Source organism: Xyrauchen texanus, chromosome 24 (assembly GCF_025860055.1).
Source record: "Xyrauchen texanus isolate HMW12.3.18 chromosome 24, RBS_HiC_50CHRs, whole genome shotgun sequence".
Lineage (NCBI taxonomy): Eukaryota > Metazoa > Chordata > Actinopteri > Cypriniformes > Catostomidae > Xyrauchen > Xyrauchen texanus.
The window spans coordinates 5,344,555-5,372,436 of NC_068299.1; the positions used below are offsets into that span (position 1 = coordinate 5,344,555).

General features: G+C 37.5%; 1 protein-coding gene across 1 annotated transcript in view; it reads left to right on the plus strand.

Annotated features, from left to right (window-relative positions):
- Positions 1 to 27,882, plus strand: part of LOC127617821 (MAM domain-containing glycosylphosphatidylinositol anchor protein 1-like) — a 220,963-nt gene that overhangs the window by 155,791 nt on the left and 37,290 nt on the right. Inside the window, exons 8-11 of the mRNA XM_052089915.1 lie at positions 4,817 to 5,146; positions 8,870 to 9,166; positions 16,200 to 16,466; positions 18,013 to 18,158. Coding sequence (XP_051945875.1) covers positions 4,817 to 5,146; positions 8,870 to 9,166; positions 16,200 to 16,466; positions 18,013 to 18,158 — 1,040 coding nt within the window. The remainder of the gene's footprint in view (positions 1 to 4,816; positions 5,147 to 8,869; positions 9,167 to 16,199; positions 16,467 to 18,012; positions 18,159 to 27,882) is intronic.

Below are 27,882 nucleotides of genomic sequence, written 5' to 3' on the forward strand. Positions count from 1 at the left end.
AAGCTCCAAAAGAGATGAAAAAAAAACACCATAAAACATTGTAGAAGTGGTCTGTATGACTTGTGCGTTATATTAAAAGTATTTGAAGCAATACAATACTTTAAATAATGATAATAATAATGATAATAACACATTTTATTTGTATAGCGCCTTTCATACATCAAGTGCAGCACAAAGTGCTTCACATATCAGAAATTAAAAGTCAAAGAAAGTGACTGCATTAAAATAAATATTATTTTAATCAAATCAAGTATATAAAAAATAGAAATAACTAAAACAAAATTAAAATACATATTCAATTAAATTATTTAATACAAAGTGAAATATTAATTTAAATTAAATAAACAATTAAACATACATACATACATACATACATACATACATACATATAACCCAAATGCAAATTAAAAAAATATGCCTTTAAATGCTTTTTAAAATTAATATTCATAACTTTTTATTATTAATAATCTTCATCTCTGCCATAGTTTATGTCTAGCTCAAATTCATGTACAGATTCTAAAATGGTGCATTGATTAACATCATCATGGCCAAAATGCCATTTGTTCTTGCATGGCTCCTAACATACATTACACAGTATTTTTTTTGTCCTTTTTTGACAGACATGATCACTATGAAATGTCACTGTATGAAAAAGAACTGTGTAAAATTCAGAGTTCTGCACTGTCCCACATTAAAAAACAAAAACATATGGGTTTGCAATGACCTGAGGGTGAGTAAATAATGACAGAATTTTCATTTTTTGCGAAATATTGCTTTAAAGGCTCTAAGCACACTTCCTACATACTGAAAGAATGGACAGGTATGACGTTATTAAAACATAATCTGGCCAAAAAGAAAGTCTTTTGTAGTTGTGTGGTCATTAACAGCTTGCCAGGGCAAAAACTTTTTACCGGCTGCTAACACCTTCTTACTGCTATTGGTCTACTTCATCAGTAGGTGTGATTTGGAGCTCCTCCTACTTTGAGGCCAACAGCTAATTAACATTCAGTAAGTTCAGATTGGTCAACATTAACACACTGTGCAGTGCAGCTTTATTAGCGAGCTGGTGCAAACTTATAAGCATCAGTACAATTGTCCACGTAGAAAATGCTATTTTTTAAATTGGTCTACAAAATAAATCACATCTACTTAAGTGCACATTCACTCATGTGCCATCTGCATCTGCCATTCACATGTCTGCCCAAAGTAAGACATGCCTATCATCATTCTTTTGTCCATATATTACCCATTAACACCCATCTTTGCAGTAGTATCAGTGTCATAATAAATTACAATAACAGAGTGTAATTGGCCCATATTTCTGCATATTAGCATGTTAGCTCAATGAAGGCAAAGGTAAACATTACAAATTACACATTATATATTACATGTGTATAACTATAAAGTCATAATCGAGTAGGCCTAGTTAAAGCAGCTTCTTTTACTAATCTTGTGTGACTTCTACTCAAAAAATTAGGCATATAGTCCTAGTCATTGGTATCAAATTTTAATGTCATATTAGTTGATGTTTTAAATGTACTGTAAGTAGGGCTGGGACGGTTACCGCATTACCGCAATACCGCGGTCACGTGACTCCAACCGCGGGTCTGAGCTTGTCACCGTCGTCACCGCAAAAAAACAAAAACAAAAAAAACATTGGCCTGCACATGTGTGCACGTTGTGTCTAATGACATGGATTCGTTGTGTCTAATGACATGGATTCATTGATTCTAATGATATGGATTATGTCTAATGATATTAGCCTACATGGATTCAAGGTTTTCTAAACAAAACTTATCAAAATATGGAGCAAATCCGACCTTTCGCGAGTTGGGGAGCGCAATGTTCCATGACACATAATAGCATTCCATTTGTATTAGAGATGCGCGGATGGGCTATTATTATTTAATCCGCAACCGCATCACAAAACTCATCTGTCCGCACCAACGTTTTTTGATACATTTTCAAAACCGCATCCGCGGCGCTGACTGTTTTAAGGTCTGAGCGATGCAAGGCGCTGCTGCCGCGAGGCTAGAAAGCTCTTGGCTGTTCTAGAAAGGAGACTGATCCAATGCAGCAAAGATATTTTAAAGGCTAAAGTCCCTAGTAGGCTATAGCCTATTGGCTATGTTGTATCCCCAGAATATCAGCAGTGAAGTCCGTTTCCGATTGGCGCACAGGGATAAAAATAAATAAATAAACAGTAACGCACATCGGCAAACCTGACTACTAGGCTACTGTAGCCTAAAATTTTATCATTTTGTTTTGAATTTTGTTTAAAATGCATTTTAAGATTTCTATTTATTTCTCATGTCTGTGAGGCAGTAGGCCTAGCCGCCGAGTTTCGGTTCATTTATGAGAGAGCTCACGCGCAAGAGATCGCATCGGCGCTTCCACGTCCTGCTGCTGATTATATGTCTGCTATATTTGCTTCTTATTTATTAATTCCAGGCAATTAGTTAATGAAACAGTGATTAAAATTAAGATACAATTTATACAAAACGAAATTTTAAGTTAAAGAAAGGCTTTCTACAAAACAAAACTTAATAAAGTGGTCAAAATCATGTCTGACCCATCTTCAATGCGAATGTATCTGAGAATAATCTTAAATAAGGAAATCTATACAGTGATTAGTTCATGCCAAATTACTGCTTGATGAAAATTTGACTATTTAAAATTGTGCTCTTTTTTTTTCTTCGGATGTAGGTGACAATATTTAAAGTCTGTCTATCAAAAGCGACTTCTGATGTGTGCGCCAAAGTCTGTCGGGGGGGACTTCTCTGATCCAATGTAATGTATTTAATGCGGTTTACCGCTATACCGCGGTAATATCTTGCTTTTCAACCGCGGTTAGAAAAAATCCATACCGCCCCAGCCCTAACTGTAAGTCTTAAGCATCCTAATATTTATATGCTGCTTTAAATGCCTCCCCCAGCAGTGTGTTGCGTGTCTGAATGTTTGCAAAAGTATGTCACTGCTCAGCTCTTTCAAACTTCTTTTTGGCTCTGAGCGAAGAATGAAGAAGCACTTGGCCGTTAGTGTACTGGGGCCTTAAAGCTGACATTTCTGCTGACATTTCAATCGCATCTCAATCTATCAATTTTAATCTAAGAATACAGATTCCAGTGACTGCTTGACTGACATGCATTTGGATGTGTTATGACTTCCTGTCTGTGTCACACTTGGCAAAAAAATTGCAGAGCCAGATTTCTTCATATGTATGCGTAGCAGTTCATGTTTATTTGGCATGAGCGTGAGTTAGCGGTTGAACTGTAATTAGCTCTCTTGGCAGTGTGCGATCATGCTAAACTCCTCAAGCCGCCAGAGTGATTCAGGAATAACTGCCATAACGCCCGCCTCTCATCAGGCCCCTCCAAGCTATTCTTAGCCTCTTTAATCATTTTTATTTACTCCAATTAATTTGAGAGGAATGGAGGTAATTAGCAGAAAAAGCTTATTATTTCGGTGTGTGCAGGGTGCTTGCTGGATCCAACTCTTTTGACGGTAATGAGCTCGCTTTGTGTCAAACACACACACACACAGGTGTCACGGACACATGAGTGCAGCCAATCACGCAGGTAGAGCAGCCACCTGTCAAAATGCAGCACTCTGAACATATGGCGCTAAACTTTATGTCCCCACCTGCAGGGTCGTTTTTCATACTGTCAGAGCATAAACACGTGGTTACACTCTTATAGTTATGAATTGTGCTTCAGTGCTAACAATTTACAGCAGTAGGGCTTTGGATGGGTTATGGATGCTCTAAGCGTTTTCAGCTGCGCATTTGATATTGCTTTGAAGCCATTATTTGCATCTTAAAAGGAGTCACACTATCCTTCATATAAATTGTGATATTTTGAATTGTGGATGTCTGTTTACGTTTTGATGCCAAAAGCAGAGAATAATAATATGATTTCAAGTTTTATATGATTTTCTTCCATTGTCAGATTTTTTATTTTGATAGTTATCAGCATATTAATGTGCAAAACAAGTTGAGCTCAATCGGCAGCATTTGTGGCATAATATTGATTACCACAAAATATAATCCTTTTCTTAAAAAAAAAAAAAAAAAAAAGCAAAAATCGGTGCAGTGAGGCTCCAGGAGGAGGCAGACCAGGCCTTCTCGTTGCTGTGTCCGGTACGTGCTTTGTATCTACGTGTATCTATTTGGACCACACACAGAGCTCTAGATGTTCTGAGCAGCTCTTTGTCTGGCAGACGGCGGAAAGGGAACGCCGCCTCCAAACAGAGGTTAGCTCGCTGGGTCGTTGATGCTATTTCCTTAGCTTATTACATGCACAGTCAAAACAATTATGCTTAACACTGTTAGTCAACAACATGTGTGGTCATGTAAACAAAAAGCAAAACAAAAAAGAAGCAGGTCGTCAAAAAGCTCAACCTCCGAGACTGGCGTTAAAGCATTAAAACTGAGTGGTGGTGGCGTAGTGGGCTAAAGCACATAACTGTTAATCAGAAGGTTGCTGGTTCGATCCCCAAAGCCACCACCGTTGTGTCCTTGAGCAAGGCACTTAACTCCAGGTTGCTCCGATTGTCCCTGTAATAGTAAGTGCACTGTAAGTCACTTTGGATAAAAACGTCTGCCAAATGCATAAATGTAAATCTGAACCCGAATGGTTCACTCTTTCATTTACGAGTCTTTCATCCATTTTTCGCAGTTTCAATCGCACTCCAATTATGGTATTGTGATGCAGCATAATATATTGAATCGTACCTATGTATAATGATACAGATCATATCTTGTAGTGTTTGGCAATACCCAGTCCTAAATTAAAAATCTTTTCACTCTCTCCATCAGCCATGAAGAACTTAACATTCCAGATCACCCCGGACTCCAACAAAGACAGCGAGAGCATACAGATGGGTCGAGACCTCAAACTGTCTTGCCACGTTGACGCCCAGCCTCAGGATAAGGTGTACTACACCTGGTACAAGAATGGAGCTCTCATCTACCCCACCGACACCCTGATTGTGCTACGCAGTGACCCGGACATGCCACCTGGTACCAGCAGCCTAGAAATTGTGGACATGAAGTTCAGAGATCAGGCCACATACAGCTGTGTTGCGAACTTTCCAGGGAGCAGCATTCCTGAACTGCGCGTTGATGTCAACATCACGCAGAGCAGTGGTGAGAAAGAAAAACTGTGATCATTAATGTTAATGATCTATCTGTCTATCTGTCTGTCTGTCTGTCTGTCTGTCTGCCTGTCTGTGGTCTGCACACCCTTTAAACTAACTGTTTGAACTTTCTATCAAACTAACAAACTAACTTTTTTCAATCTTTGACAAAACTTTGTCAAGCAAACATCAAAATGTGTCTTAACAAACTTTGGATCCAACTTTAAGACTTGTCTAAAAGAAAAGGAATATAATTCTACTTTTGGTCATGTGAAATATCAGTGAACCTACTGCACATAGCTTTCAAACTTCAAATTCTCTCTTCGAACTGCTCAAGTATTCAAATTATATGGCCTAAAACCGTCAGACTTCAAGGCTTTTTCATCTTTCAGACAAGGTATGGTCAACATTTAAAGTTTGTCTTGTTTTTCCTTTTTATATAACAGATTATATTTATTCTATAGATTATATTTATTCTAGATGTGTATGACTTTCTATCTTGTGGTCAACACAAATTAAGACTTTTAGAAAAAGTTTAAAGCCCTGTAGGTGCTTATAATGTAAGTAAACGGGTGTCATCTGGCTGCTTGCTATTTTACGGTCCAAAAAGAAAATATAGGCAGCAGTAAAGTAATCCACATGACTCCAGTCGATCAATTAATATCTTATAAAGCAAATCTATAGGTTGAAGTAAAAACAAATAGATAATAAAAAGTTAAAAACATTTTAATTATTGATTTGCTTCTTACACCAACCTATCGATTTGCTTCATAATTTGATCGACTGTAGTCATCTGAATTACTTTTATGCTGCCTAAGTATGCCTTTTGGACCATCAAATAGCCAGCAGCTTGATGGCACCTGTTTACTTTCATTATAAGGACCTCCAGATAATGTGAGAATGTGAAATATAAAGTGAACCTACTGCACATAGCTTTCAAACTTCAAATTCTCTCTTCAAACTGCTCAAGTATTCAAATTATATTGCCTAAAGACCACCAGACTTGAAGGCTTTTTCATCTTTCAGACAAGGCTTGGTCAAAGTTTGTCTTGTCAAACTTTCCTTTTTTATTTATGAGATTATATTTATTCTCTACCATTGTTAATTAAGGTGGATTCAGAGATGTCTGGTGAAATAACAACAACAAAAACAATGTTTATGAAAAAATAATGTGCTGCATATGTGTATATACAGTATGCTTACTCAAGTACTGTATATAGCTGTCCTGTATATCTTGTGTGTTTGTTGATTGGCTGTGGAGCAGTCAATAGGGTTACATTGGTCTGTAGAGGTCTGTGTGCCTTGTGGGTAAACTGATAATGTGAGAATGGTCATTCTGTTGGATTGATCTAGTTAAACTGTACAATTGTGGGAAAAGCTGGACGTTCTTCTGCATTTTAGCCCTCTGTAATCTTCCCTCTCTCATCTCGACAGGAAGCAGATTTTTTTCCTTCTCTTGCATTTGAGATGTTTCGACTTTCTCTGGAATTGCTGCCTGTTTCTAAAAACAGTGCCTAACACAATCAATATATCATCCAGCAGTCTTTACCGCTCATGTTTGTGATCTATCTCTCATTCTGTTTGAAGTATGTCTGTCTTCAACAGTCATTATTGGACATTTTTCACAGTTTTTTTCTTCTTTTTTTTTTTAAATAAAGCAATAAGCCTAACCAAGAAGCATTGCAATACAGTATAATGTTATATGTAGCACTTTATTTTACATTACTGTTCTACATTTACATACTATATAATTACAACAACTACAGTAATTACTAGGTACTAAACCTAAACCGAACCCCAACCCTAACCTTAACCCATATCAAGTACATGTAGTTACCTAATATTACTCAGTAATTTCTTGGGTAAGTAAACTGCAAGTATACTGAAAGTACACATACTTAAAATAAAGTGCAATGTAATATACAGATCAGCAATATGATAAAAGACACCAGTACTGAGTAAATAGTTACATTTATTAATATAAATAATTTGAATAAATCTGCCAAGCAATATACTGTAGTTTATTAGCCTAATTGTTGGATGTTTATGGTCCCGATCAATGTTTCAACTTGGTGTATTAATATAAAATGTTTATTTGTATACTCTCTGCTGATAGCATACTGTATTTTAAAGGAATAGTTCACCCAAAAATAAAATAAATTCTCATGATTCACTTACCCTGATGCCATCCCTGATGTGTATGACTGTCTTTCTTCTGGTCAACACAAATTAAGATTTTTAGAAACATTTTTATGCTCTGTAGGTGCTTATAATGCAAGTAAACGGGTGTCATCTGGCTGATGGCTATTTCATGGTCCAAAAAGAAAATTTAGGCAGCATTAAAGTAATCCACATGACTCCATTCGATCAATTAATATCTTCTAAAGCAAATCGATAGGTTGGAGTAAAAAACAAATAGATAATTAAAATTGTAATAACTTTAAAAAATCACTTCCTGCCAGCTGTCGACGCATCAGTGACATAAGCGCAATAGCGGATTCATGCGAGAAATCAAAAGCACTCACTTTGTATAAAACAGAGGACAGAACATCATGTGGGAGTTCATTTCAAACAGCATCCCAGCGCTGGGTGGACGCAACGATTTAAAGTTAAAAACATTTTAATTATTGATTTGCTTCTTACACCAACCTATCGATGTGCTTCAGAAGACATAATTTGATCGACTGGAGTCATCTGAATTACTTTTATGCTGCCTAAATATGCCTTTTGGACCATCAAATAGCCAGCAGCCCGATGGCACCTGTTTACTTGCATTATAAGGACCTCCAGAGCTTTGTGTTCTACTGAAGGAAGACAAAAACATGGTATCAGGGTAAGTGAATAATTAAATAATTTTCATTTTTGGGTGAACTATTCCTTTAACTAGAAAAGAAAAAATTGTCAAGACAAACTTTCATGTTGGTTTGACAAAGCATTGCCTGAAATTTAAAAAAAGTTGTGAAGTTTAAAGGTTATATCAGCCTTGTGTACTTTCAATATTTTAAGATAATGTATATACTGTATACATACTATATACAGGTGTATATATACAGTACTGTGCAAAAGACTTGCATATAAGATGTTTCACACATTTTTTGTCTTAAGATGGTTGTTTATATCTTCAGCTTTAGTGTGTCAATAGGAAATATACAGTTTAGACTACCAAACATCACTTTTGCAAATAGAATAGAACAGTAAGCCCTGCAACATGGCCCCTTCAGTGTCCCACTGAACATCGAGTCAGTATGTGATTACATGAAGAGACAGAAGAAATTAAGACTAAATAGATAGAAGAATTGTGGCAAATTCTCCAAGAATCTTGGAACATCCTATCTGCCAACAACCAAGAAAAACTGTGTCCTGGTGTATCTTGGGGAATTGGTGCTGTTTTAAAGGCAAAGGTGGTCACACCAAATATTGATTTAGCTTTTTTTATGTTTACTGGACTTTGTATAACTTAAGTGATAAGTGAAAAAAATGTATGGCATTATTTTTTTAAAACATCCTCACTATGCAACATTGTTCACAGGTGCCTATAATGTTTGCACAATACTGTATGTATATATATATATATTTATGTTTGCAAAGAAATGCAAATGTACAATAACAGTTTGAGTAAATAGCGATCTCGTATTTGTCCATAGTGCAATTTTCAAAGCTCCATCTATTAGTTATTTCCCAGACACAATATTCCTCCTCTTCCAAATCCCTTTTATCGCTTCTTCTTTTTCAGTCGTTCCTCCTGTTCTGAGTTTGCCAGTCGGAGGGGGTGTGGTTAATGCCAGTGAAGGTGGTACAGCAGAGCTTGTGTGTTTGGTTGATGGTAAACCCCGCCCACCTGTTCTTTGGTCTCGTGCCAACAAGGATCTGCCCATGCCATCAGGGGACTGGGTGGTGGAGACTCGTGATGGACGTTTGCGCCTGACCAGTGTGACGCGGGATATGATGGGAGCGTATCGCTGTCAAACTGCACCTTACAACGGCTTAAACATCAAACGCAGACAGGCGCAGGTGCAGCTCAATGTGGAATGTAAGTGTTTTGGTGACCAAACTTGACCTAAACTTGTGTGTTGCCCATGTTTACAAAAATTCAAAACATTACAGACCGATGCAAAAACATGTTCGGCGATAAAGGAATATTACTGGTTTGACAAGTTTTTCTCAGTCGGCAGCATTTATGCCATAAAGTTTATTACATAAAATTGTACAGTACTTTTAACAGCAGACACTTTCAGAGGGGTTCCCCATTGGGCCCGGCTCAACCCTTTCTGTAAGATCATATTATGATTTTATTGGTTGATTGACATGGACATTGTCTTTGGACAACTCATCGAATGTCTCAGACGAGGCACTCCAGTGTCTGAGAAAGGACAGCAGTTATAATGAACTGCTTATGAATTGTCTAAATCGATGGTGTGATTAGATATGATTTGGTGCTGCACATTGTAATGTGATTTTAATCTTGACTGTAATGCAATCCAGTTACTGAGGATAGATTGAGTCACTGACAACAGCCAAATTATCACAAATTGACACACATATTCCATTAAGACCCAATGGGCCATTATCAATGATTTTGATCCTGCTATTTTTAGATCAGGGTTTTCAGGGCCAGCAAGAATGTTAATGCATTCTGAGTTTTCAAAATGCATTGTGATGCCTGTTTGGAGTGCATTTTGTAAGTGCCAAACTAAAAGGCCTTGAATTCATTAGTGCAGTAGCAGTGCAAGCCACACAAAAAACAGATAGGATAACCCTGAACCACTCAATACGCATCAGCCCTTTTCACACAAGCCATTAGCAGAGCAAAGCACTCCATGGTTTCATAATGGAACCTATGTGTTTATTGTGTCTCTTCAAAATACCACATGTGATTACTGGATGATGCTGAATTTCAGGTCTGTTAACTGCAGTGAAGAAGTATCTGGTATGGGTTTTGTGTTTGTTTGGAACATTGGTCAAAGCTTAGACCTGGTAATCGAATGGTTGGGGATTTGAGCCCCACAATGAGCGAGTTAGGCACCATCAAAACTGTGTGTCATTTAAAATTGATGGGTGCCATCTTTTTATTGTATCCTAGCTTAATATCCAGAGACAGCTACTAATAAGCCAATCAAAGGTTGACTACCCCTAAAAGTGTAAACACGGTGAAGCTATCAAAACTTTGCTCTGTATGTATGAGCATCCAGAACCACTTGATACAGCAATATTGGCTCAACCAATGGCGTGAATTTGACCAATGGCAGATGAGGAGTGCTTGGGAAACCTGTTTGAAAATCAGACTGATCGCACTGTGAATTTGCCGAAGTCTAAATTTTTGCAACTGAAATCAGCCTGTGTTTACCGACATTTGAGTTTGGCACGTGTGAGTTCCAGTTTCCCGGTGAAATGTCCACAGGGTGGCCTCAAAAGCGAGTTGTAAATTATTTAATGCAGTCATCATGAATGCATATTTTACCTACATTTTTACATACAACTCTACCCCCTAACCCCAACTCCAATTCTAAACAATACTGTCAGTGGAGTACATTTTTTATTTTTAAGCAAAATTACAACCTCTGAATTGAGCTCTGACTTTATTCACTCCAGAGAACACTTCTGCTAATTGACTACTTGCTTTGCTAGTAAACCCATTTAATTATCTCTTTTATTTATTGATCATATGCTGTGAGGTTATCATGGATTGTGTTTGACAGAGGTTGTTCCAGGATGTCTCTTTCCATCTTGTAGACATCGCTTAGGCAAACGAGTTTGTCTCAGGTGAGCAGAGCATGTCATTGCTCCTTGATTCTTACGCCCTGCAATCAATTATGATAAACGACGACAACAGCAACGTGATACTGTTCTTACAGAGTGCAGTCAATGTATCTAAACAGGCCTTATAATCAGAAACATAGTATATACTGCAAATAATTATTTTCTTAATCAGCATTTCTATCTTGTTTTCCAGTACAATTATTTAAGGATGCTTTAAACAACATACATTAGCTTTACAAACAAATTTTTTCTTTACATGAGATATGTCTTTTTCCCCAGCAATATATCTTGGAGTGGTGATGGTGTAGTGGTCTAAACCACATAACTGGTAAACTGGTAATCAGAAGGTCGCTGGTTCGATCCCCACAGCCACCACCATTGTGTCCGTGAGCAAGGCACTTAACTCCAGGTTGCTCCGGGGGGATTGTCCCTGTAATAAGGGCTCTGTAAGTCGCTTTGGATAAAAGCGTCTGCCAAATGCATAAATGTAAATGTAATTTTTCTTACCCCACTGGCAAATTACTTTCTCATTTGTAAGTAAAAAAAAAAAAAAAGATATATATATATATATATATATATATATATATATATATATATATATAAGCGTTATAATATATGTTAATAATAATAATAAATATATATATATATATATATATATATATATATATATATATATATATATATATAAAATGAATAGTGATATTTAATATATCTTCAAAATAAATTCTTGTTATCTTATACAATCTGGCTTCTCAAGTAAATTTGATTGAAGTTTATGCAAAATGAAGTACAAAATATATATATATTTTTTGCAGTGCAAATTTACAATGTGTATATATATCTCTTCCTTTGAGGATGTTAAGATATTTTTTAACTGTGAAAAATAAATAAATATTTTGTAGTGAACATATATAGGTCTACAGGATTGTGCAAATGTACAGTGATGTTCAATAAAAGTGATACAATATTTACCAACTTATTTAACACATAAGCACACATAGGATGGAACTGAAGAGTTATCTGACAGGATTGATGGCCTGAGAAATCCCCTGAATGCTGTGTTGCAGCTAAATGAGTGATAGCTTAATTAAGATCTCATATGAACAGGCAAGCCATCACCCTCTCTTCCACATATTTAGTCTGTCCTCGCAGCCTCAATCCCTTTGTTCATGTCCTCCGTCAGTACTGATGCTGTAGCAGCCCTGACTGATGCAGAGTATTGCAGGGTTGAGGGAGTTTAGAGCCCACCACTGTGATTCGTCCCACCACAGATCTGATTTATGAGCCAGGTGGCTCAGCCTGTCTCCCTGGAGCTGTAGACAGAGGGGACACTGTCTCACACCCTAGCCTGTCTCACTGTGCCAGAAGAGACAGACTGCATCTGCTTGAAACTGAACCAACTGAACCACATTCTGGGCAAAGCAAGGCTAGATGGGTTAATCTCACGAAACCTGTCAAGAACATGGGTTATATTTCAACCAAAAATCAAAAGGAAGAAATTTGAAATTATATTTTTGTAAAGAAAATGAAGCCTATTTATAGTATCATATAGATTTAGATTTATTAATATTTTGATAATTAAGCACATATTCCTTCCAAACACTCATTTCTGTAATGCAAAAAACAAACAAAAATAAAAACAAAAGCAATACTATTACTTAAAAGTAAAATACTAATACATCATGGAAGTTTTTGTTGTACTGCCTATAATTTCTGCTAATTTAAAGTTGAATATGTTTAAAGCTGGTATGTGTCATTTTTGCGCTTCTAGCTTCACCAAATAGAATTGCAAAATGAATAGGCACTTTTACACGTATAGCATTTTCCAGAAAATGAACACAATTTTGTTATGTGTGAAAAGGACCCATTGGGAAGTACCGGTAAATCAGCTCTGGCAATTTCCTGGAATGAGAAGTTGTAACATTACCGGAAAGTTCAGGTTTGATGTCCAAACAAAGCCGTAAGGTTAACAGTTTGAGCATGTTCAAGGTCAGGACACATTGACCTAAGAAGTCTTCTTTGGGACATTCACAAATGTATAACGGAGATGATGCGATTACTCTGCGCCGTGTGACTCGGTAGTAAATATATGTTGTCAAATTGGACAGTGGACTCATTTAAACGGCTGTTCAACAGGTTTCATTTGTAAAAGTGGCTAATCACTATTTTTCAAACAGGTTTCCTGAACAGTTCCCTGTCTACCATTGGTCAGGACAAACAGATAGTCCCACCCCAAACTCACACCATTGCTTTAGTCTATGTTGCTGTGTCGGGTTGGGTTTTTCCCAAAAGCATTGTTAACCAGCTATGGTCGCAAGTTCTATCCATACCAATGCAATACAATGATTGATGTTTCCCGAAACCATAGTTGAAACAAGCATTCGCAAACAGCAATGCAAATTTGTGTAGTTGGAGCTACAGCTCTCCACTTGTGGTTAGAAGCTTGGTTTCTGTTTAGTTTGCGACAATATTTGACTTCTCTGAGGGTTCTGTATATCTCATTTCATATACAGTATATCTTTCACTGTAGACTATACCGTTCCTTTATTCAATACTTTTGACCTTACTGGAAATCATTGTATGGCTGATTTTTCACAGAAATCAGCATTCTGAAACATCATGTAAAATTGTTCACAGATTTTCCCTTCTCAGTTTAAGGTAATAAGAGAAAGCAGTTTAACACACCTAGGTTCCTGCCAAATAATGCGGCTCATGTGTCCATGTAAATGCATAAGTTGCATTCTTATAGGTTTTTGAAGCATGCGAATGAGCATATATGCTCAAGTGTGCTGGGGGAACCCCGGAGTATGGCATAAGAGGGAAACCCCACTATTGCAATGTTTGATAGCACCACAGATCCTCATTGTTTACACTTTTTGCAGAATCAACCTTCTGCAGCTTACTTATAGTTGTCTCTTTATATTAATCAGGGATAGGAGAAAGAATGTATACATTAGAAATACACCTTACACCTTTAAAATGTATTGGACCATACCAGCAATCTCTTTTGCAAAATCCGCTTTTCACACTCACTTTTGCACTCACATTCATCAGTGTTGTTCAGTCCAGTGGTTGAAGGCCGTGCATTCTTGGCTACAGAGATGCGTTTTCTCTCATGAGACAGGTGACTATGGTTTGTTTATGGGAACTTTTGTGTTGTGAAATTAAAAGTGTCTGCTGAAACCTTCATTAAGGGAATAGATGGCAGGAAATAACCTCTTCCTGTTGCATGAATTTCAATAAACATTTGTCACTAACTGAGTTGAAATGCAAAGCGGGTGATCACCATGTCACATCTGAGACATTTTTATTCACGGCACCTTTTTTATGCATTCCACAACTTTACTCTTCTGTCTGTCTGGTCTATCTCTGCCTCTCACTCACTATTATCAGCATGTGTTTATTTGGATAGTTGATGCATAGCATGTCCATGGATTTTTGTTATTTTATTGTCAACATAAGGATTTTTGGTTTAAAGCGATACAAATCTATATGGCAAGGTGTGTATTTTCAGTGCTGTGCCTGTACCTTCTAGTTCATTTTAAATTATCTTGTGATGTGACAAATTAATTAGTACAAATTTTCCGGGTCAAATAACGGTACATTTGAAAAAGAAGGTCTCCATTATGCTATGCAACCATACTTTACGTGATCCAATCAATTCCTGATTAAAAACTATGAACAAGTGCCTCTTATTATGTAGGTAAAATGGGTTGTGAATGCCTTTTGCCATTCACTTTTGTGTATCTTCAAAGACATAATTAATTAATCTTAAAGTTAATAAAAAAAAACATATTTTCTTTCTATTTTTAAAACACTGGACCTTAACGCTTACTTAATTTACAAATTTAAAACCAGACTTGCACTGCACATAAATAACTAATATTGGCATTATATTCATGTTGTTTAGCCAGAGGGGAACTGGCCCCCAGGGTGAGTCTGGTTTCTCCCAAGGTTATTTTTCTCCATTAACCAACATCTTATGGAGTTTTGTGTTCCTTGCCACAGTCACATTCAGCTTGCTCACAGGGGTTCTAAATACAATTATTTAATTTATATACACATTTTACAATCATATTTAATTAAAGCTTTTGTGAAAAGCGCTATACAAATAAAAATGACTTTATTTGACTTTTCATGTTAACTTCAAGCCCACATACAGTAGTTTAATTTGATGCACAGGTTTGCTGTAATGTGTCTATGATAATCGTTTTTGGAAAGTTTGCATGTAAATCAGTCTGAATATTTCTCAGGCTAATAAGGTTTTTAATAATTTGTCATTTAAATAACCGAATTTATGTTCATAGGGTTAATAACACTAATGCTTTGTCACGGTTTCAGCACTTTATTAGTTACAGTAATGCACCGTTGATGTAAGCCTGAGGTCTTGAGATGCTAATTTGCTGTCACGTGAGTTTATATATGCAGGGTGTCTAACCAGACCCCAGTAGGCTGTAATTAGTCACCAGCCCTATATAGATTGATTACGGTACATTCAATTAGATGAGACAATGTGGACGCCTTCTTATTGATTTACTCAGGAGCTAATCTGTCATGTGAATGTTGTGGGCATATGCGATGGATTCATGCAATGTGTTCTAAGTTGTTTAGTGTGGTGTATGTGAGGCTTCGTTTCCAGTAAAATCTCAGAGTGGGCAGTACAATTACTTTTCTTTCCCTTAAATTTTAATTTTTATTTGAGTACCTCCCTTTGAAGAAGTAGGAGGATTTTACTAGGTGAAAAGTGTTCAAATTGTAATAGATCAATTGTAAGGGCTGTTGCTCCCAGATTTTAAACTCTGTAACTTAATCCTTGTGTTATAATTTAAGGATGTTTTTCTATAAAATGGTATACCAGACTTACAGGAAATGCTCTGGTCAAGCTCATACACTTTAACTTGATTATCAACAAAGTGACTGACAAGATATTTAACTTGATAACATGATAGAAACTAACACGTCAGTAAAGATATAATGCAAAGTCCTTTAAGGCATGTCTGAATACTCAGTGGCCTCCGGGCAGCTATTTTCTATGGATGCAAGTGCAGATCTTATCTTATTGAACCTCAAAATTCTCTCAAACCAAAGTATTAAATTGGATCCCTTTGTTCACGTTACTGTGATTCTTTGATGAAAGCAAATTCATATGATTTCAATCTTTATGCAGTATAATGGGATCATAAAATGGTCTACATAGTTGTAATGACCCTGTACACAAAACAAAATTGTACCAATAATATCAAAATAGAAACAGAAGTGTAAAACAGATAAATAATAGGGTAGCATTTATTTTCTCTCCATCACAGACCCTCCTGTTGTAGATCCGGTCTTGATGGACGTTCGCTCTCCAACCTTCCAGATGGTCAATCTGCGCTGTGCGGTTCTGAAGTCCAATCCAAACCGGATAGCCAGTGCCCGCTGGTACTGCAATGGCATGCCCATCCGAACCCCACCGGTGGACCCACAAAGTATTCCTCAGCTCCGGTTTAAACTGGACCCAAATAATAATGGCACTTACGAGTGTAGAGTGAGCAATGGAGTTGGGACCTCAACCTGCACTTTCAATGTTTCTGGTGAGTGTAAGGGTGCTGAAGAAACAGGATAAACCAGCCTTTACAATAGTCTAACTGGTCTCCCAGCCAGGCCAATTATTATAATTTTTTTTTTAAGTTTAGCTGGTCTCCCAGCTTGATCAGCTGACAAGTGCCCAGAATCCTTCAAAAACCAGCAAATCAGACCAGCATGACCAGGCATGGAGACCATAAAAGACCAGCAAACTGAAGATCTGTATTTGAGTTTGGGAACTGTTTCTACAGCATATGCTCGACCTTAAAGAGGAATATTAAACTGAAAAATAGATGTATAATTTGTGAGATGATTGATAAACATCCTAGCTTCTGGTCTAATAGTTTTGTTACTTTACTCCTGTTGTGGATGCACAAGAAGCATGGTTTCCCTAAGCTCTTCCTTGCTGGGAAAATCAGGTCACACCATCTTAAGGTGATGAAGCTAGTCAGTCAGTTGATTCAAGTTCTATCTTGGAATAGGTCCAACCAGCTCAACCAGGTTGCCATTACCAGGTCTACCAAAATGGACTAACAGGACAACTTTGACCCCACCTGCTGGTAGCCCAGCTTATAAATCACCTAAACCAACTAAGACAAGTTAAAAACCATAAATTGCCAGATTGGATCGACTAGAAACCATTTTAAACCATGCTGTATAAAGGTAAAACCAGTATAAACTGGTTTGCTGGCCTTAGCTGGTTTCCTAGCCTGGTCAGGCTGATCTTTTTGCTAGTTTTAGAGAAATTTGGACTACTGCAAAGTTGGTCGATCAACCAGCTGAGTACCAGCTTGGTTGATAACCAGGCTAGGAGACCAGCTAAACCAGCTTAAAACAGATACGACTTCTAAATCTTATTTTTTATATATTTATTTATATATATTTGTATTAACAGGGAACCAGTTACCCTCAAACCAGGATTACATGATTGGTTCTGGTTACGTTCACAGAAATATAATATAATTACAAGAAATATTAACACATTTTATGTGTAAAATGTCTGTTACACTTCTTACAGTTGAGTTGCCTGGTTTGCTAGCTGCTAAAGTTGATGACTTAGAAATCTGCTAAGACAGCCATGAGATAATGTGGCACTACACTACGTTTCCAAGAGGCCCAGGTGTTTTTCTGTCTCTGTGGGGATAAAATGTCTGCTGTCTTGCAGTCTTGTAAGGTTTTTTCTTCTCAGTAAGGTATCTTTAGATTTGCCACAGCATGACAGCTAAGCGGCGCTAATGCTATCAGCTAGCTCTATCTTCACACACTAATATGACTGTGTGATTGCTCTGAAGACTTATAACTCCTTTTAAAAATACAGAACATTGTGATTTACTTGTCTGGCAATATTGTAGAAATAATTGTGTTGCAATGTGTAGGCCTATAGTAGACATTTTAATTCTCAAAAACAATGCTAAATGCACATAAAATCTGTGGTGTGAAGCAGAACCAGTTAACTAATCTAGATTTATCAGTTCAGGATAAGATACTAGTAAATTATAATGTATGAGTATTTCACTGTAATTACTTGCGCTCTGTTTTGGTTTGTTTGTTTAGCCCAGCCGTTTAATGCAGAGTTTTACTATGACACGCCAAATCCCATTCGCACCTTGAAGAACAATTATTCGTACATCTTACAGTGGACACAGAGAGAGCCCAATGCTGTAGACAAAATCATCGGCTACTGGATTAACGTCAAACAGGTACAGCAAACACTACCAACCACATAAAGCTGGAAATGACTAATTTCATAATTTTTCTTTCTTTCTTTCTTTCTTTCTTTCTTTCTTTAGTAGAATAAATGTGTTTGTAACAGGAGTCAGGGGAATGGTGTGCTCTGTGTAGGGAACAGACAACGGATCGATCACTGCTTGTACTCCATTAAAAAGACTCTCAGAACCCCACATGCCCCACACAAGAACATTCACACATACAAAGATCCCTGCTAAAAAAACAAGGCCCAGCCTAAGGTGGTAAAACTAGTCCACAGTGAGGCAGCATGGTAAAGGGCTGTTCACACAGAATACATTTTTGTGTCTGTGTGTGCTGTCTTTTCAGAGTAAACATGTGCTAGACGTACATATTTGACCATTAAGCTGCGTCTTGCTGTTTTTATAAAGAATTTCAGCAGTTAAAAACACATCTCAAGACACCTGCATTCTGCTCAATTTGCAACACTTCGTCTGGCTTATTTAAGTGCTAGGAAATGTTCGATGTGAACTGCCCCTTCTCTGTGTCAGCATGCGATAGAGAGAGAGATGTCTTTGACCATTGCATTTTGTCTCGCTATTTTTCAGCATCTCTTGCAGGAGTGCCACATTTTTTAGATGCCATGTCAAGTTTAAAAGAACTGTTAAAAACATGTCTTGAGACACCTGCATTCTGCACTATTCACTGCACTTTTTCTAGCTTATTTTTGACCGAGGACTAGTTCGGTGTGAACAGACCATTTTTCTATGTAAACACGCTCTAAATGGACAACTTTAACTGTTGCACTGTGTCTCTCTGTTTTTCATCATCTTGCACAGTAGCACCACATTTTTAGATGTTAAGAACTTCAAAGTATATTATAAATAGGATTATAATGTCTATTTTAATGTCTATTTTAAATATATTCCACTCAAATCCATAAGTATCGATAATAATAAAAAGGAGTATTTAGATTAAATCTAATTAAAAGTAAAGGGACTTTTCTAATAAAAAATAGACAATTTTCCCCAATATGTATGCATGCTAGGTATTTTTATGTTAATTAGAGTATCACATTGTTAATGCTGTTGAAATCAACTGTCTGTCAAGTCTCTTGTGCATTTCACATGATGAGTTCAATTTGATTGACACAAAAGTTGCTGCTTATGTAGAGTGTTCCAAATCAATCACTTATACTGATCCATTTCAGTTACTATGCTGCTAATGTAGGCAGTAGACAACAAGGCAGCCCACTAGGTTTTGAAACAGACAGTCTCACATTTCGATTAAATAAAATCTTTAGAAACCACTGTTATTCCTATCATTTGGCACATTCAGCCCCGACAAAACATAGCAAAAAGTTTATTTAAACAGAAACGATGGTCCACTGAACACCCTGTTGTGTTACTCAAGTCTTACGCAAGGCCATTCTTTGCGTTCTTTTCGAAGAACATTTGGAGCCTGATGAAATCGCTTTAAATACGTGTTTAATGCTACAAAATATGCTTGATGTTACAGTCACTGCCCTTGCCATCTATAAAAGCAGAGCACATCCCAATCGAGTGAAGGGATATGTGGAAATTGTGGTTCCTAATTATGGTGATCCAATATTTGCCTCGCGTTTCTGGATGACAAGGCAAGCATTTCTTCTAACGTCTTCAATTGTTGCACACTCCAAGCTGTAGGGAACACATTTGTAAAGGACTTTAGTTGGATACATTGTGCACACTGCATTTTTTAATACGGCAGGGTTTATATACACATCGCTGCTGAATGGGTAACGCCTCTGACACACCCACCTAATGAGAGAAAACGTACCTCAAAGCCCATTGCACACCGTTGCAAGGAAACATGTCATTCAACGGGGCACACCGTTTTGAGATTGAATGTGCCCATTATTTCATACTAGGTTAACCTTGCATGAAAGATTCACTGGGATACCATGCAACCCCCATGTGTGACAGATTATGAATTTGAAAAAATATGATCACCCTACTCCAAAACAAACAACCACTAAACATCTCAAGATGACCTGTGCCGACAGTCGGGTGCATACTGCTGGCACTGCGATGCTCCCTCGTTGTGGAAACCGTGCATGCTTTGTGACTCTTCATCAGATTTTTGATTCCAACATCCTAATCATCTATTCATAGAAACTTGGCCCTGAGGGGGGTGGCAGGAATGGAAGAGCGGGGATGAAAATCAAAAGGCAGAAATCAAAGCGGATGGGGAGGGGGAGATTAGCCACTTGTCTTTGTGTGCATGAATAGCTAATCTAGCCTTCTTTAAAACCTTACCTTAAGTAAGAGTCTGCAGGGACCGATGAATTAACGTCCTGACCGCAGCATGCAGACAGACACATTAACTTTTATGACTGTGTTTGTGTGTGTGGTGTACATTACAGGTATTGTATGTGTACTGTACAGGTACATAGTTGCCCATATGGTCAAGACTGAGTGTGTTTACATGTAAGTGTGTGTTTGAATTTGTCCTGCTTTGCTGTAGTAATGTTGATTCATGTTTTATAGATGTTGCTCTGAGAAATGTCAACAAGACAGGTAGTGAGCTGAAAAAAGCAATGCCAATGTTTCACAGAAACAGAGTGTTCAGTACAGAGAGTTTTACACTCTACTACTATACAGACCATATCAAGATATACACTAGAGAATAGAATGCAAATGAGTAGTCTAACAAGAAGACACATAAGCCATGTACACTGTGTGAAGTTTTGGGAGTGACACACGCATTCAATGGGATAGTTCACCCAAAAACTTTAATTCTGTCATCATTTACTTCTGTGATGTCATGTTGCACGTTTGGTCATGAGACATGATGAGAACTAATGAGTTTTGATGTTATTGACATACTGTAGCTGCCCTATTTGATGTAAGTGCTTTATCAATGATTTGATTTGACAGTTAAGCACAACTTAAAGGAATAGTTCACCAGAAAAATGAAAATTTGCTAATAATTTACTCAGATGTTGGGGTTGGGAGAGTTTCTTTCTTCATCAAAACATAATTTAAGATTTTTAGGATTGCATTTCAGGCCTCCTCCTTTAAACAATGCAAGCGAATGTACTCCATATTTTGGATGGTCCAGAATGCATATTTAGGGTGCATCAAAATAATCCACACGATTCCAGTCGACAAATACATTTCTTCTGAACAAAACAATTGCTTATTTTTAGAAACAAAAAAAAATATGTATATATTTTTTAACTACAAATGTTCGCTTACGTACATCTCTGTGATGCACGCTCATGAGAGTGTTACACAAGCTCGTTGGTAAGGTCATGCATGGAAGAGGAGGCAGGAAGCGCGGCATTGTTTACAAAAGAAACTTGCACAGATCAAGTGCCGTTCACAAACCAAAACAGTCCAAAACTATTTCAAACACAATGTAGAGTAGATGGAGTTTTTCGCCAACCCTTCCAATTTGAGCCCGAATACGCCGATGAGGAACTGAGGGAGATGGAGAAGGCTGCAGCAGCGTGCAATCACAAGTCTCGGGGAGGCAGAGATCTATGTAGACATGGTGGTGCACATGTAGTAAATGCCACCCACCATTGGAAACAATAAGCGAGGCAGCAGGTGAGAGCACTCCTAGTCCTAGCTGCTTTACCGAACATTATGGTTTTCCACCATTACTGAGCCCCAGCAGTGTTTTTCAGTTTGCCACGAATAAACTGGAAGCGCTGTCTAAGGCCAGAAGGACCCAATGGCACCCTATCAGTAGAGTATGTGTCATGTTTTGTTTGTTACTATAGCTACTAGATAGAAATATATAGGCCCTATGACAAAGTTTTCATGCTGTTTTCATAAACAAAGCACGGGCATAGCCGACTTAATTATCAGCAAATTTTCATTTTTGGGTTAACTATTCCATTAAATAATCAATATCATTCTGTTTTAAAACACACAACGTGATTGTATCATTTGAGAAGACTTGGAAGACAGTGCACGAGTTTTATCGATTACTTTTACTGTGGTTTTCAGTTTTGAGTGAACTATCCATTTAAATGCTCTCTTTCTCTCTTTCTCTCTCTCTCTCTCTTTAAAGGAATAGTTCACTCAAAAGTGAAAATTCTCTCATCATTTACTCACCCTCATGCCATTCCAGATGTGTGTGATTTTCTTTTGCAGAACACAAACAAAGATTTTTAGAAGAATGTGTCAGCTCTGTTGGCCTATACAATGCAAGAAGCTCCAGAAAACACGTTAAGGCAGCACGTAAAGGCAGCAGTAATCCATATGACTCTAGTGGTTTAATCCATGTCTTCTGAAGTGATCCAATCAGTTTTGGGTGAGAACAGACCAAAATGTAACTCCTCTTTAACTGTACAGCTTATCATTGCAGTCACTTGGCACAATCATGATTTTAAGTTTGATTACACTTCTTACAGCTTGACATATGCACATAGAGCTAGATAGTGCTAGGATGTGTAATCAAGCTTTGTGCTTTTTGGAGCTTTTAACTATTCCTTTATGCACTTGGTAAACGAAAGTGTGATATATGGTTAGATAGCTTTTCTGTCATTTGAACTTTCCAGAAGAAGAGCGTTCTCGGCTCTCTAAAATGAGTGTTGTGTTTTCAGGGAAGGCAGGAAACATACGGCTCATTTCTGAGGCTGCATACTTGTTTACCGGTGCGGAAACCTCAGGTCCCTCTAGAATAAACTACGCTGACAGTGTAGATGAGAAAACATTCATTACAGATCATGATTTTGGGCTCATTTTTCACACTTGTTTTTGTTCATTCAAACTCAAGCAAACAAGCTAAACTCTGTTTTCAGACACATTGTTCTGAATTTGCTGACAAATAAGAATAATCCTAGAATAATCCAAACCTAGAATAATCTTTTAAATATACGTGGTGCCATATGTTACATGGCCACTGGAGACATGTGCAGCTGTGAAGATCAGAACTCTCTCCACCAATGACAGACCTCAGATCAGTGGGGTGAAGTATGAGAGAGAGAGAGCGCTGGAATGCATTTACACGTCTTTATTGAGTCATACCTGCAGGGGGAATCCTGTGGTGAGAGACACAGTTCACAGACCTCTGCTCTCACACCTCACACCTCACACACCTGTGATATGAGGAGAGGGTGATATTTACAGCTGTGTGCGTTTCTGTGTGTGTATGTGTAGTACATAAAGTCTCATCCGAAGTGTAATAACCCTTACAGCTCTTCTATTCTCTTAGTTCTACATTCATTAATTATTCATGTCTCATATATATCTCATGTCATGTATATAACATATTCCTGTAGAACAGAGTCAGAGTCAAGACCAGAGGCTACAAGATCAAGACCAATATCAGACCCCAAGGACCTCAACCCAGACCAGTACTAGACCACCTGAGACTTTAATCGAAACCAATATTAGACCCCCTACTACCCAGACCTTAACCATGTACCAGACCTGTAAAGACTCAATCCCACACAAATACCAGACCCACTAAGACCCAGACCAACATCAGACCACCTAAGACCCCAGCCCAGACCAATACCAGACCCTCTAAAAACAACAGACATTACAATACCAAACACCCTGAGACCCAGACGTTGACTAATACCATACCCTTTATGACCTCAACCCAGACCAACACAAACACCAGAGACAGGGAAACATATTGTATAATATTAGCGTAGATGCCATTCCAATGGGATTGTAGTAAATGTAATGGATTATACTGTGACAAAAGTTCGCTTCTAATTTCTAACTCGAAATTTCGTTGGGTTTCGTGGAAAAATTAAGAAGGGTATTGTTGCCGTAACAGTGAAAACTAATTCCACAGTTCCTGATGTTGTCTGCCAGAGGAAGCATAAATAAAGAGAAAAGTAGAGGCCCTAAAAGTGATCCCTGTGGCATTCCATATTTAACTTAGCCTGATCAGACAAGTCCTCGTTTACACAGACACAGTGGTACATCGGATAACTAGGACCTAAACCAAGCTAATGGTTGTCCACAAATGCCAACATAGTTCTCAATTCTATCTAAGAGAATGTTGTGATCTATGCTGTTGAAGGCTGCACTAATATCTAAAAGCACTAGAAGAGAAAAGTAACCATGTTCAGATGATAATAGCAAGTAATTTGTAACTCTGATGGGTGCAGTCTCTATACAGTGATGGGGCCTAAATCCTGAATGAAATCCTGTCTTTGTAAAAATTAACATAGTTAATAGAACACTACCTTTTCTTTTATTTTCGACATAAATGGGAGATTTTAGATTTGATCAATTAAATAAATTGCTAGATGCAAAAAAAAAAAAATATATATATATATAAATTACCAGAACAAAAACAAAACATTAAATTATATCAAATTAACATACCAAATAAACCAAACATAATTAGGCCTATGCATTATTGCCTAATTATTGTCTAATATTTTTTATATTATTACTCCCCACGAGTGTTCTCCTTTGCCATCCCATCATTAATTTTCACTATATGCCAGTTGACATAAGAATAAAGAGATGATACACAAGCATCTAGTTAAGTCAAGCCTTACCGTTAGCTTAACTCAATAATAGGGAGCATGAAAACATAAAGCGAAAGTAACCTTCGCGCTGGAGGTTGAACATTACCAAGTGCCGCTAGATTTTAAATTTGTAATTTTTTATCATATTCTTTCTGGTTATATCAGAAATTCCGCCTTTTCTTCATGCCAATAGATTTAACACTGCTTAACACATGGTGTATTATTGCATTAAGGTCCGTTAACAGGCGTTTTGCTCATGATAGAGTATTAGTGGAGTGCTCTTGGAGCGAGAGAAAACAATTTCTTAAAAACCCGCTCCTCGCTCCAGGCAAAATCATGCCGCTCTACTCCTTCATCCCACTCCGCTCCGCTCACATACTCTGCTCTGAGATTACCACACATCTTCTGGACGTGAGAGCCGACTTGGAACAGCTGACTGCACATTAATTTACTCTAATAAGATACAGTTAATAGTATATAATATTCAAGGTGAAGGCTTGTGTGATACTAGTGGCAATAAACGGATCTGCAATCTGTTTGTTTGAGAGCTTCTGTCTGGGCCGGATATGACAACATTGGTTCAACCAATTAAGTGAGTTTGGGGCAAAATCAAAGTAGTAGAAAATGTTTCTTGCATAAATGGATATTCATGTGACCATATGATTTGGGGAAACTGAAGGAACGGAACAGAGAAACGTCTACATTTTATTCTAGCCCATACAGTTTAGGAGTTATTTGCAAAAATGTAAATTAGCCACCTTGTTGTCGATTCTCACAAAATGCTATATATAGCTTTGCGTACAGACCCTGCTTGTGTTTAATAAGTTTCATGAATTCCCAATTTGAATTATTAGGTACTGAAATTTGATTAGCTTCTGGTGGTCATATGCGTTGATTTGTTGAATCAACATTTTAAGGATATTTTAGCACTTGTTAGAACTTTTTTAACCTTCAGTGCTTGGCCCCCTAAATATTTATGTTTATATATATATATATATATAGGGCTGTCAATCGATTAAAATTTAAATAGAATTAATTACATGATGTCCCGATTAATTAATCGCGATTAATCGCATTTGCAAATGTTTGTTGAGAATGCCCCTCATATAACAATATATAATGATGAAATAATTATAAATAGTTATCTTTAAATATTTAACAAATATATATTTAAATATTTAACAATATTATATATATATATATATATATATATATATATATATATATATATATATATATATATATATATATATAAAAAATATTCAGATAATTATAATGTATTACATTCTTGTGGCAGAACAGTTAATCATTAATAAGACAAAAAGCGGCTTTAGAATACAATGTATTGTTTACTACCATATTATTGATCATAAGACAATCTTTGGCACACAGTTCACAGCAATCCATTTCACAAGTGAATTTGTCAATCAGTTGGAGATTTATTATGAGGACTTGTTTAAGGACCCATCAATGTTCACCTGCATCAGACATGTTTGTGTAGCGTGACGGGTGCGTCGCATCATAAAAATATTTTTTTTAGGTCACTGTGTCACGTTAAATATATTTTAATACTTAAGAACACATCATGAGATCCCTTATTCGGATTTGAGCTCATCAAGTGTTTTGAACACAAGAACTTAACACATGTTTGTGTTATTGCTGCTGAAGGTTGTTTTCTTCACTGTATAAACTGTGCGTTGCTACACAGCTGAAGTTTCACTTACTGCCCTCTGGAGAAAACAGATGATACTACAAGCTTGCATTTCTCAGGAATCTTCCATTGCGATTAATTGCGTTAATTTTTTTAACGTGTTATTTTTTATTAAATTAATCGCACTGAATTAACACGTTAAATCGACAGCTCTAATATATATATATATATATGTATATATATGTATATAATATATATGTATATAAACTCAGCCAGAAAGAAACGTCCCTTTTTCAGGACACAGTATTTTAAAGATAATTTTGCACAAATCCAAATAACTTAACTTTAAACAATGTTTTCCATGCTTGTTCAGTGAACCATAAACAATTAATGAACATACACCTGTGGAACAGTCGTTACGGCACTGACAGCTTACAGACGGTAGGCAATTAATGTCACAGTTATAAAAACTTAGGACACTAAAGAGACCTTTCTACTGACTCTGAAAAACACCTAAAGAAAGATGCCCAGGGTCCCTGCTCATCTGCGTGAACGTGCCTTAGGCATGCTGCATGGAGGCATGAGGACTGCAGATGTGGCCAGGGCAATAAATTGTAATGTCCGTACTGTGAGACGCCTGAGACAGCGCTACAGGGAGGCAGGAAGGACAGCTGATCTTCCTTGCAGTGGCAGACCACCTGTAACAACACCTGCACAGGATCAGTACATCCGAATATCACACCTGTGGGACAGGTACAGGATGTTAACAACAACTGCCCGAGTTACACCAGGAACGCACAATCCCTCCATCAGTGAATGTCCGCAATAGGCTGAGAGAGGCTGGACAGGTAGGCCTGTTATAAGGCAGGTCCTTACCAGACATCACTTGCAACATCGTCGCATATGGGCACAAACCCACCTTGCAGGACTGGCAAAATTGCCCTTCACTGACGAGTCGCTTTTTTTCTCACCAGTGATGATTGTCGGACTCGCATTAATCATCGAAGGAATGAGTGTTACACCGAGGCCTGTACTGTGGAGCGGGATTGATTTGGAGGTGAAGGTTCCGTCACGGTCTGGGGCGATGTGTCACAGCATCATCGGACTGAGCTTGTTGTCATTGCAGGCAATCTCAGTGCTGTGCGTTACATTGAAGACATCCTCTTCTTTCAAGTGGTACCCTTCCTGCAGGCACATCTTGATATGACCCTCCAGCATGACAATGCCACCAGCCATACTGCAAATATGAAAATCACAAAGTGCAAAGAAACAAACAAAGAAACAAACAAACATTTTGATAAAGGATTTTAAGAAACTTCTCAAACTCAGCAGCATTCTGAGGCTTCATGAAATGCCCCAGCGGACGTCTAGATAACCTCAGAGGAGAGAATGACAAGTTGCACTTTTTCACCAAGTGTACTTAGTCAGCAAACTGCTGTTTTGCCCTAAAGAAAGACTTTCAACCCTCCTGACTACAGGATGACTAAAGGAGCTGACCTTGCACCTAGTAAATAATTTCTTTGCTACTAATGTGGCTCTTTTGTGTTCTCTGAATAAGAGTAAGTGAGATGTATAACATGTAATGTAACAGGTTTCC